The 12,701-nt window shown below is 24.5% G+C and overlaps 1 protein-coding gene across 3 annotated transcripts in view; it reads right to left on the bottom strand.

Annotated features, from left to right (window-relative positions):
• Sec5 (exocyst complex component secretory 5) overlaps positions 1–12,701 on the bottom strand; it is a 42,925-nt gene that overhangs the window by 29,180 nt on the left and 1,044 nt on the right. For 2 of the 3 annotated variants that reach the window (XM_043044961.3, XM_087157794.1), the window contains exons 2-10: positions 11,886–12,012; positions 8,926–9,102; positions 6,391–6,508; positions 4,483–4,526; positions 4,339–4,408; positions 3,002–3,126; positions 2,841–2,918; positions 1,706–1,851; positions 311–392 (exon numbers count right to left, since the gene is read on the bottom strand). In XM_043044961.3, the coding sequence (XP_042900895.2) occupies positions 311–392; positions 1,706–1,851; positions 2,841–2,918; positions 3,002–3,126; positions 4,339–4,408; positions 4,483–4,526; positions 6,391–6,508; positions 8,926–9,102; positions 11,886–12,009 (964 nt within the window). In that variant the 5' untranslated portion in view covers positions 12,010–12,012. The remainder of the gene's footprint in view (positions 1–310; positions 393–1,705; positions 1,852–2,840; positions 2,919–3,001; positions 3,127–4,338; positions 4,409–4,482; positions 4,527–6,390; positions 6,509–8,925; positions 9,103–11,885; positions 12,013–12,701) is intronic. The other variant, XM_043044964.3, reaches the window with a different exon arrangement.

The following is a 12,701-nucleotide window of genomic DNA, read 5'->3' as shown; positions in this document are numbered from 1 at the left end:
ATTATTTGATAAGCGATGAATATTAACTAATTAGTGAAAATGAATAAGATAAAATCAATAAAACATGTATAAAGTATACAAATTTGCACAAAACTGAGATGTACTAGCAGTATCAATGTAATGTGATTACAAAGATAAAGAAAGAATTCATAAAGAGTGAAATGATTATTTGCATTAAAAATGAAACAAACTTTTTAATTATCCAAAAAAATATCATTTAAACAAAACATAATAAAATAATGTATTAGAAAAATAGATTAGACATAAACATGTCATCAAATTGAAAATATTCAAATTATCAGAATAATACCTTTTTTAAACACTGCAACTTCTGTATCGTGAAATAAGGACTTAGCTCTAGCATAGTCATTAATGACCATCTCATAATCTCCCTAAAAATAACAGAATATTTGGCCTTAATTTTTTTCATTAAATTATATGCTAATTAACCATAAAAAAAACTCCTTTAAAATAATTAATTCTAAAAACTACAGTACTCTGTTATATAAAAGAAAAAGAATTATGAAGAAAGAATGTTATTAACTTTTTAATTACAACACTAATATTATTTCAGAAATAGACACTTTTTAAAAACAAATATTCTATCTGAAGATATGATAATGAAAAGATGAAACAAGAACTTAATGTAAGTTCTAGATTTTCAAGGATATTAGCAAATAAGTTCAAAAACCAATTTGAAATTTAATTTCAATACTTTTTTATTTGAAGAAGATAAGGACTTAAACAGTACTACTTTAAATTTCCCAGAAGTAGTTGATAAATTTTTAAAAAAATCTAAATTTAAACGAAACATTTTGATACAAAAATAAGATAACAAAAGAATGAACAAAATTTCAAGTTAAATACTTGAATGAAGGCAGAATTATAAACTTCTAAGGTAAAAATAAATAAAGAAACAATATACGAATATCATTTTTTTAAATAAAACATAATAATAACACAGTTTTTATATAATTTTTGTGCAATTTAATTCTTATACAATTTAATTTTTAAATTACGAAAATAATTAATAAAAAAGAAAACAACGAAACAAATGATTAAAAAATTTAAGTAAATTTTATTCACACAAATTAAGCTTCCAAAAGAAATAGAAAAAAATACAAAGTAAAAAGTTAAATTACTATAGAAATTTTAGTTCATTTTAAAAGCCTCCTTTCCTTCTTAAAAAATAAAAATAAAAATATCATGAGTTTATACATATATTTTTTTTAACTTTTAATTCTTCTTTTGAAAGAAAAATTTTTTTTGAGCAAAAACTTTGGATTAAATTTTCCAGAAAAATAAGAGTGAAAGAAAACTTGGAGAAAGAAATACAAGAACTTGTTTATATTTAACTTTTTTTGTGAAAAAAAGCAATACTCTTTTTATCTACTCCAATTTTTTTTATCATATCAACCAATTTCTCAAAATCCATAGGCATTATTAGTTCAAATGAAAATAATAATAACAGTAAATTGTTTGACAATACATTTTATATTTTACTAATTTTGTAAAATAGGATGTTATTAATGGTGAAGTTATAAATTCTCAACCATTTTTTTTATAAATAAAAAAAGTAATGGTGCCCTTTTATTCTATAACAGAAATTAAAAAGTTACAAATTAACAAGCAGTAAATAACTGATGAAAAAAATTAATTTTTTAAGGATTAAAGTTTGAAGAGCAATATAAACGTATGGATTTACCTTTCTGATGTTTTTCTCAATGTTGGCAGGCAAGTTAAATAGAAATCTGAACCTCTGTAAAACACTCAAAGCGTTTCTTGTAGAGTCAGCCTTTTCTTTACGAGATAACATTTCTTCAAAAAGATCAAAAGCTTCCTCTTTTGCTTCTAAAAACATATAATTTAAAATTTTAATAAAAACTTTTTTATTAACGGTTTATATAAACCCTCCCTTTTAAAGATAAACACATACATATTTAATAAAAGTAGACACATAAGTAAACATACCAATTTAAGATGTATAAATAGTTATGAATGTACATATACTGATGATTTTTGATAAATTGAAGTAAAAGATACGAAAATTAAATGGATATCATTTTGAAACATCAGATTTTGAGAATTGTTAATTCTTTTTTTTTTCTCCCAAAAATAAAATTTTCTACTAAGCATAATATTCTGGAGAAAAAAAATATATTATATCTTAATTTAAACTAAATACAGAATATTATTTGACACCCCTTTTAATAAATCTTTAAAGCAATCATGTTTTTTTTTTCTTTTTCAATATTCTCATGATTACTAAAGTTTATTAATACAATAGTTCAATATAATCAAACTAATAACAAGCAATTTAGTTATAAAAATAAATTTTAAGTGTGTAAACCCTACAATATAAGTAATTGAAATGTGTGTTAGGAATTGTAAGATTTAGGCAATTGGAAGTTGTCAATAAAAAATAAAAGTAAGGCATAACTTTTGCGTCCTGTTATCAAAGTATACACTTTAAATAATTCAGAGAATAAAAAAATAAAGATACTAAGGCATAAATTTTGTTTCCTGTTATCAAAGTTAGACACTTTGAAACAATTCTGAGGATAAAAAATAAGCTTAAAGCATTAATTTTTCCTTTTATCAGAGTATAAATTTTCAAATAATTCAGAGGATAAAAAATAAAGGTATGGCATAGTTTATGTTTCCTATTATTAAAGTATACAATCAAATAATTAAATAAAATGTCCCTTTCAAACATGCATCCATTTAGATGTTCAATCATTTCAAAGAAAAAGATATTACTTTTATGTTTTACTTTTGAGAGAAATCAGTTTATCTCTTTAATAAACTCTATAGCATAAACAGCATTAAAAAAGAATTACTTTGTATAGCCTGATCTGCAGGTACAGCAAGATTGTTACCCAAAGCTTGAACATCTTTTTCTAAGCCAGACTTTAAATCTGAAAATAAAGAGTTACAGATATACATATTTGATTAAACTTTATAATACGAAGTATGTTTTAATAATATAATATAAACTCACTATCAAGAGCATCTAAACAGGACATAACAGAGCTAACATTAGATTTCATAAATGCCAAAGGACCTTCATCGTGAGTTTCAACTTTTCTTCGTAAGAATGCAAGTCCAGTTTTTAAATCATCAAAGCTATTCAAAAATATGTAAATATAACTAACTTGAAATAAAAAATTACACACAATAAGATATAATTTTTAAATAGCATCCCAAAGGGTTTCAGTTTTTGTCTGTAAAACTATAATTCAAGAATTCAAAACTTTCGAAAAATATGTTTAAAAACAACTTTAACATAAAGAAATTAGGCAATGAAAACATTTTGAATATGATCAAGGGGGCTTCATGGCTAAACAATCTTCAACATAAGTTTCAACTTTTTTTTCTTCTTTTCTTTTACATAAAAATTCAAGTTTAATATTTAAATCTCTAAAGCTATTTAAAAATATGTATAAGAAAAATTGATACAATTTATAAAAACATTTAAACTAAAGGGATTTAACCCTTGGCACGAATGGGACATTGGTGTCCCTTATATAGTTTTACCTAGAATCAAAAATATTTTTTGGTTCTTTTAAATTATTAAAAAACAGTCTAATGGTTACTAAAAAAATCTGTTAGAATTATATTCATACTAAAATATAAAATCCAAAAAAGTAGTATGATTAAAAAAATAAGAAATAAAACTTTCATACATATTCACAAGTTTATTTTGTAAATTAAAAAAATTTATATGATAAATAACTGTTTCTCTTAGATCTAAATAACTGCAAATTTGAAAAATTACTGTTTAGAAGATTTTGTCTTTGCAGAAAAAGACACAACTGTTTCATGCTGTATTTCACAACCATAAATTATTAAAATGCTAAATAAAATATTTTTTACCTATTTTGACCTTAATTAAAACAAAATAATGAAAAAAGTGTGAAAAATATGTTTAATAAAAACTGGGCATCAAGGGTGAATAAATGTCAAAGAACCTTCAAGTCTTTTGAAAAATGTGTTAAATTCTAAACCACCAGTTCTTAGTTATACTCTACTTTAGAAAAAAAGGCTGTTTTGTTGCCAAATGTTTATACCAGAGCATGTGCACTAGAAAGTTGTCTCTGATTTATTAGAGCTAAATAATTATGTGTTAACTAACAGAGGTTACTGCTTTTGTTACTCTCCAAAGAAAACTCACACAATAGAAAATTTTGCAATCAAAAATACTTCAACATTTCTAGCCCCTAAACCAGGAGTAACAACTAAAAATATTTTCAGCTTTTTTTTGTAATTTCAAATTTAAAAAAAGAAAAAAAACTTAAATACAGAAAAAAGTACGGAAGAAAAAAAAAAGATCTGTACCGAGCACCATGATGATTCTCTAAAAGATACCAAGTTGGTTCAAAGTTATGAGACAATATGTTGCCAGAACCTAAAATAGAAAAATTAATTTAGCAGATAATTTGCAAAATCATTTCTGTTAATAAGAAATGGAGAAAAACTAACCTTCTGGAAATATTTCTTGCAAATCATCAACAGGAAATCTCTCCCTGTTTTCAGAATAAAAAAATAATTTACATATTAACATAGTTTTAAAAACATTTACGCATAGTTTTAAAACATTCAAATATACGTAGATTTATGTAAAACATAAAACTGATGCTAACATTAACTGCTTTATTATATTTTAGTGTTTTAGTTTTAGAATTAAAATAGTTATTAATGATAATCAAACTTTTATAGTAAGAGAAGCAAAATTTTTTCTGGTTGTAGAACCTTTTAGAGGTAACAATGAACGCAACTTTCTTTACTTTATTTTATAATAATTTCCTGATCTGCTAACGTAATATGAAAATCAATTTGTGTCATAAAAAACTTAAATTGAAAGACAAGTTCTGCAAATTATATACATAATATGTACAAAGCATAATATTTGTTTTAGAAATAAAAAACATTTTAAAGGTTTTAAAAACTTATTTTTTTAATGAGTTTATAGCAGCTCTTTAACTTTAAAATAAATCTTTGAAAACTGCATTTGTTATGAATATATTCTGGTTTAAATAAAAATAAAATGATAACAATAAAAATAACAATTAATAAAAATAATTCATAAATTTCTTAAAAAAATAATAAAAATAATAATGAAAGGGAGGTTTGAAGATAAAAATCATTTGAAACATTGAATAAGCACCATCACATTTTGGAATATTGATGTTACAATTTAAGTATTTTGTAAAAGTTATTTGAAATTTATTAGATGTATAACATGTAAGTTGTTCCAATTAGTTGTGGCCACAAGGTAGGTGTGTATACTGATCATTAGATTATCCATATTAAGTCTCCAAAGTCACAGACTGTTAATCACTATTATAACTATAATATCAAAAACATCTTTTCATAAAAAATTAGATTTTTTGGTTTAAGAATGGTTAATTACGCATAACAAAATAAATTATTCATACGATCCTCAGACATTATTGCCAACAGACTTTTTCACTTTAAAAGCACAATACAGTTAGTTTAAGGGACCGTTCAAAGAGTATGAACACAAAAATGGAGAAATTTTAAACCCTCCCCCCTTTCGTACATTACCGTACATAAGGTCTTACTACCCCCCCCCCTTAGAGTACTTACATTTTATTAGTCTACCCACCTTTTTTCATAAAAATTAAAATAATTATGTTTTAAATAAAATTAAATATTTATTTCAGGAGTGTGTAGGAAAAAGTCAAATTTAAATTTGGTGTATGATTATAATGTACGCACTTTGTATAATACCTCCCCATCGTACAAAAACGTACAAAATAGCAAATCCCCTCCCCCCTTCAGGATGTACGTACTTTTAGAATGGCCCCTAAGCACAATTTCAAATTACAGTTAATTTAAAAACAATTTCAAATTACAATTCATTATAAGCACAATTAGTTCCATTAAGAAATAAATAGGTCAAACATGCAAAAAAGCTAGTGATTATTTAGAGCAAAAAATGTAATAAACTAAATAATTTTTAATTCATTGTTCTGGAAATTTACCAAAAAAGGACCTCTTTCAAAAATACAAGCAGTGCTTCATTTACAACCCAAAAATTTGAAGATATATATACAAAACAAAAACTGTCCTATACAAAAATTGTCATTTTTAAGAAAATTAAGAGTCAATCGTCAATAAGTTAATCTAATGAAGAATAAAAATTAAATCCATTTTTTAAAATCGGAAAATTTAATTTGAACTGGATAATTAAATTTAAATAGACTTTGTGCTAAGTCAGTAAACATATGACTTATTAAACCAATAATATAAAATCTAAGAAATAATTTCATTGAAATGCTCGTTATGCAAATAAATTAAAAACATTTTATTGTTTATATTTTAATAGATTAAAAGTTACAGGCATATAGGGTACATTTTTCTTACACGCTAGATTCATCTGAGAGACGAAGAGGATCATCAGGGTATAATTGAGAAGGTGAAGTTGGCCTGTTCTTTCCAAACCATGATTCATCAACCCAAACAGCTGATTCATCAGTAAGACCTAAAGCATTTAAGAAACTACATTAAAGACTTGACATAGTACAAAAACAGTGATAAAGCTTTCATATTGTTGATGCAGACAAAATTATTTCATCATAGTTTTAACAGTAAGAAACAGAATAAAATATTGGATCACTCTGAGACTTTTTATTGAAATTAAACAAAAATTCCTTCATTCTAGGAAGCAACCAACAATCAATAAACCAACGTACTATTTAAACATTAATACAGCTAAATTACATAATATTAAATTTGAAGAAATATCATAAGCTTTCAATGTCAGAAAAACACTAAATAAACAAAGAAAAAAAATATAATGAACTTTAATATTAAATATTATGGTAAATTTAGTATTAAAGTAAATTTTGCATTTGGTTAAATTTAATCAAACATGAAAATTATACTTCAAACATAAAATTATACATAAAAGCAATACAGATTTTATAATGAAATCTGTATAAATTGATCAATAATATTCAAGCATTTATTTAACATAAGACTTATCATTATAAAAAATACCATGCGTAGATTAATATTTCTCGCATAAAATTAAATGCGTTGCTAAGGTCAAAATAAATCTAAAAAATGAATTAAAAGAGTAATTTAAACATCTTAAAACCTATGATCAGTTTTTAAAACAAAAAGAAAAATATGTCTTACAAATAGGGCAACAGGGACAAAGGGTATAAGTTGCTCATAATATGTAACCTCCTCAATATTTCAGAAACCTCCACAATATGTAACCTCCTCAATATATCGAAAGAACTTTAATGAAACATTATTGATTTAAATTTAACTGAATTTAAAATGAGTAAAAGAAATAAAAGTAATTAGCCTGCCTTTTCTCAGATCTTTAGAAGGTAGAAGAAAAAAATTTCATTTTTTTTCATGCTTAAAATTTAGAGAAGTATCGTGAATTTTTTTTTTTTTTTAATTTTGTCTCTTCTAAAGAAAAAAAAAGTCTGTAGCATCTATTAAATGTGTTAAAAACTCTAGTTTTCTATTTTGCAAATTTGCAAACAAGAAAAAGTGTACAAATATTGGTTGTTAGAGGTTTCCTTGCTTTTTGAAATTATGCTAATTCTCTTATATAATGCCCCATTTTAAACCAATTGAATTATAAAATATTTTTATAAAAAAACATTCACAAATTATGCATTTTCTATCATTATCTATAATTCTATCTATAAAAAGTTTTACACATTTTTGGATAACTTCTCTACACAGATTTTGAGTAAACATTTTAAATTTTTTTCACATATATTTCCATATATATGTTTTCCATATATATTTTTATAAAAAAAAAAACATTCACAAATTATATATTTTCCATCATTATCTACAACTCTATCGCTAAAAAGTTTTACACATTTTTAGAATACTTCTCTACACAGATTTTGAATTTTTTCCATATAAGCTATTCCTAAAAATATATTCCTGGAATATGATTTATAAATAATATAAAATGGATTGATGGATTTTTAGACATAGCAGGGTCGAAATATTGAAGCTTATTTTCTTCTTGTTCTTCGATTGCACAGCAATTCTGCATGGATCATGGTCTTCACTAGAACAGATCTCCATTTTGACCTATCTGATGCCCTTGTTTCCCAATTTTTAATTTTAAGTGCTACTTTAAAATCCTGTTCAAGGCAATCAATATATCATAGTCTTGGTCTTCCTCTAGCTTGTACATCATATGGTTTGACCATAAAAACTTTTTTTCACATTTTTATTTTCTTCCATTATGATGAGGTGTACTGCCCACTTTAATCTTTGAATATTGAAACTTTTACTTTACAAACACAACAAACAAAAATTCATTGTATCACATTTAAAACACAAATGTGATGTCATTATGAAAATAATTTACCCAAAAAATCCAATGTGAAAGACAATAATAAAACCATTATCAGGGGTCTGTCTAAGTTTTTCTGAAAGGTACCTATTTTGTGAAAATTTTGACATAATTTGTGAAAAATTAAAAATTATATTAATAAGTCAACACAAAAACATGGTAAAAATATAGATTTATCGTTTCTTAAGGGATACAGAAATAAAATTTTAAGAAGAAGTATTTTGTGAAACTACCGTTTTTCCTAAAGTTGAATTTGTGAAACCACCGTTTTACCTAAAATTGAATTTGTGAAGGTACCGCTGAACGGTAGTAAATTCGGCCTGGACAGACCCCTGATTATTATATACACATATATTTTTTTTTACTTTGATGATTATAAAGTAACTTAGATAATTTCAAAGTTGATGTTGGGTATATTAAATGGCAAATCAGAAAGGAATAACAGTGATAAGGGGAAAAAATGTCGGATGGTAATTAGGTTATCAAACATTTTAACTGAACAAGGACAAAACAAAAAGATTCAGATAGATAAAAAGAAACAAAAGGGAATATATACTTACCAATGCATCTGACTAATACTTTAAACTGAACTGTGCAGGTTCCTCTACCACCAGATTTGGTGGTAACTATAACATCACCAAACTGTGCAACTCGAGCAGCTCCACACCGAGCAACAATTTTGCTAGGTGAATGCCATTCCGCATACATTAAACATTCTATGCCACAAATGGTCAGACCTAATTACATAAATTGTAGATAAAGGATGAAAACAAAGGTAGAGAACATGACATATATTTCAATAACACAAATATTTTGGGATTCACAATATGACTGAGTGGAATTTTACAAAGAACCATGATTCAGGTGGGTTTCAAAAGGAATTAAGACTGATTTGTATAAGGATTTAGGATATAAAGGATTAGGATATTAGTGGTTATAAATAAGGATTTTATATTAAGGTTGTTCTTTGAAGGCTTTTATAATTGTTGTAATTTCGAAAAAAAAAAAAAAAAAAAAAAAAAAAAAAAAAAAAAAAAAAAACATTATTCATAACCATGGTTAGGATGCTGACAATGCCAAGTCTAGGATGGAAAGTTCTTAAAAATGCCTTTAAAAAACATCAAAAATTATCTTAAATGAAAAATGCCCTTAAAAATTTTTGAAAACATGTTTTATATTGGCATTCTGTTTAAAATATATATACCAAATCACAAATTGTATTTATAAATTTAATAAAAATAAGTAACAATTAAAATAAATATGAAATTTATGAATAAAATAAAATGCAAAAAAAAATTATAAATTTAAAAAAGGATTTATTAAATTTTAATAATATTTATCTAGAACAGAAATGGCAAACCTTTTTGATTAGAGTACCAGATAAAATATGATTTTTTATTTTCAGGTGTATTGTGTGTCACTCCTTTCTTATAAATAATAATCTTTAAACAAACTGTTGCACTAAAATTTTAAAGTATATTTGCTGCTTAGTTATTAACTTGTTTTAAATGGAAATTGATTAAACACTATTTTAAAATTTTCAGTTTAATACCAAGCTAATATAAAATATTCTAAAGTGGGCACTCTTTGTCGCAAGGTATTTAAGGTAAGATATTTGTGGTAAGGCATGTGTGGCAATAAAATAAAGGTATTTAATTGCAAATATTTTAAATATCTTATAGCATGAAAAATTAGAGGAATCAATACAATACGAAATATATTATTTATTACCTTTATTTTTATGTGTATCATACTCTATCATATTCAAAAACTTCATACAATTAATTACATTTAGTGTGACACTTGTTGCAGAACCTTTTCAGCAATGTCATTTATCTTTGGACCATAGCTTTTCGTATGTAACAACACTCGCAAGATTTATTTAAATCTGAAACCAGACAGTTTTTTACAGCCTGTTACATACATTTTGAAAAAAGTCACAATGGCACTCAAAGTCGTATTTGCTTCTGAATTTATCTATGGGGCAATTTAATAAGTACTTCTTATATGCCACAAAAGACATGTCACATACCACCTAGTGGCACATGTGGCATATGTTCACCATCTCTGATCTAGAACATCAGAATTGCATTGTTATTATTAGATATTTTTTTTGATATTTTTGAAACTGAAAGATTGCCCACACCCAAAAGAAAATTCCCGTATCGTGAAAAAATTTGTTCAACATCAACAACTGTTATTAAAGTGCAAATTATTAAATTATTGTTATTAAATTTAAAATAACAAGATTCAATGCAAACCTTACATATATTTGAAATTTTCAAATTTTAATTCACAAATAAAATACTTCTACACTGAAAAATATTATTCCAAATTCATAAAATAATGATTAAAAAAAGAAAAACATCTAAAAAATTAAAGAAAAAAAATGAATGCTCAATAAAAAAATTATTATCAATATGTTAGCCCTGTTCATAAATGTTATGTTGTATTTCGGCCCTCTTTAGTCTTTGTTGAATATGAAAAAAGTGCAAAATATCAATTTAAAGAGAGAATATTAAAGTTTTTAGAAAATGAAAAAAGTTAGTGACCAAATTTTTTAATATTTGAACAGCTGCTTCAACAGCTGTTTTTTTAATGCTCATAAAATAATGCAAAAATTTAAAATTTGTCAATGAGATTTCTTAAAAAGTTTAATAAAATCTTAAATATTTGTTGAATTTAAAACTAAGTATATAGTATATGAATAGTTTAAATTGATTCAAAGTATATGAATAGTTAAATGCTCTCAAATTTAGTTTGCTAAGCAAAAGAGCTTCAAAAAACATCCTTATGGACAGGGTTTTAACAAGGAAAGGAATCAGAATATTTTCAAACAGGGTTTGTAACTTGATTTTTGATTTTTAAAGGATACTAAGACTTAATGTAAGCAAAAGCAAACCTTCCTATTAATAATATTTAAAAAAAAAACAGTTAACGTAAGCAGATTAAAAATAGATAAATAAAATCAGAATATGTATGAAATTTAACCAATATGCCCAAGTCTACATATATGAAAAATTACTATCTGAAAAAAGTGGCAGATCATATTTGTTTATACCAAGTGGACATTTTTTTCTGTTACCTGCCACTTTAAAAAAGTAGTGTAACTTACTGCAAGTCCATTTATGCTAACATTACAACATGGTAGACTAAACTTCCTTGTTTCTGTAAAATAAATCCTAGCAATTGTCTTACCACTTTCTCTCTTTTTTGAATAAAGTAACTGTCCTTTTAAAAGGGTTAAAAAAAAACTAAAAATTAAACAACAATTTTAAAAATTTTACTCGAAATAAAATCTGGAAATTTACAAAAAATAAATTTTTAATGAATACAGAAAATTTAATTTTTGATAATAATATTTAAAAATTACAATATTTAAAAATTCAAGGTTTCTAAATGTAACATTAAATTCAAAAAATTGCAAGAGGTACTAAAATACTTAAAAATATATATAGTAATATAAAAATTAAATAAAATTTAAAAAAACTATATTTATGAAAAGTAAAATTTCTCATACTTAAAAGATCACGTTGAGAAACTCCTAAATTTTCTCCTCTTAAAACTACTTTAGTTCCTGGTTCTCCTTCCTTTGGAGAAAGTCCTGTAACTTTAGGGGGATCCATATCGAATTTTATCGGCATTTACTGAAATTAAAAAGATACAAATTACTATAATAATTTATAAGGAAACTAAGAACATTATAGAAGGGCAAAAATAAAAATTTTTAACTTTTCTTTTTGATAGAAAAAATAAATAAAAAATGTGAAATATGGTTGTCTTCTATTTTAGTTCATTATCGAAAAATTTTATTTAAAATTTTAAAATGTTTTACAATATTTATGAAATTATTTTATTATGGTAGTTTATTTCATGTTTACATCACCTTTATTATTGCTTGATTTTGTTGCTTATCAGATTTGAAAAATTCGTTGCATTTGAGCATTGTTTGAAAACTAAACTAATATCATCAGAAGATGCCAGGAATTTAAACAAACTAGGGATCTTTTGAATCACACAATTAAATTAAAAAAAAAAAAAAGTAGCAACTACAGTTGCTTTATTATTTGTAGTATATTGGTTCCAACCACTGAGTAGCCTTCAAATAATGTGTAACAATACATAATTTGAAAAACTATTAATTAAATAAAATTATAATTTAAAACTTATAATCAATTTGACCTCAAATATATTATCTTTTATTTTGTTCAAAGTGTAATTACTTAACTAATATTCTTATGCATTTCAAATTATTAAACAAGAGAATAAAAAAAACATTATGTTAACTTAATTTTTTGCAAATTTACGCTTTGACAGAAATGATTAGTATTTCTAG

Source organism: Parasteatoda tepidariorum, chromosome 2, assembly GCF_982258835.1.
Source record: "Parasteatoda tepidariorum strain Cologne lab strain chromosome 2, Ptep-v5.0, whole genome shotgun sequence".
Classification (NCBI taxonomy): Eukaryota; Metazoa; Arthropoda; class Arachnida; order Araneae; family Theridiidae; genus Parasteatoda; species Parasteatoda tepidariorum.
Note: the sequence above shows the minus strand (reverse complement) of the source record. Positions and strands in the feature narration are given on the sequence as shown.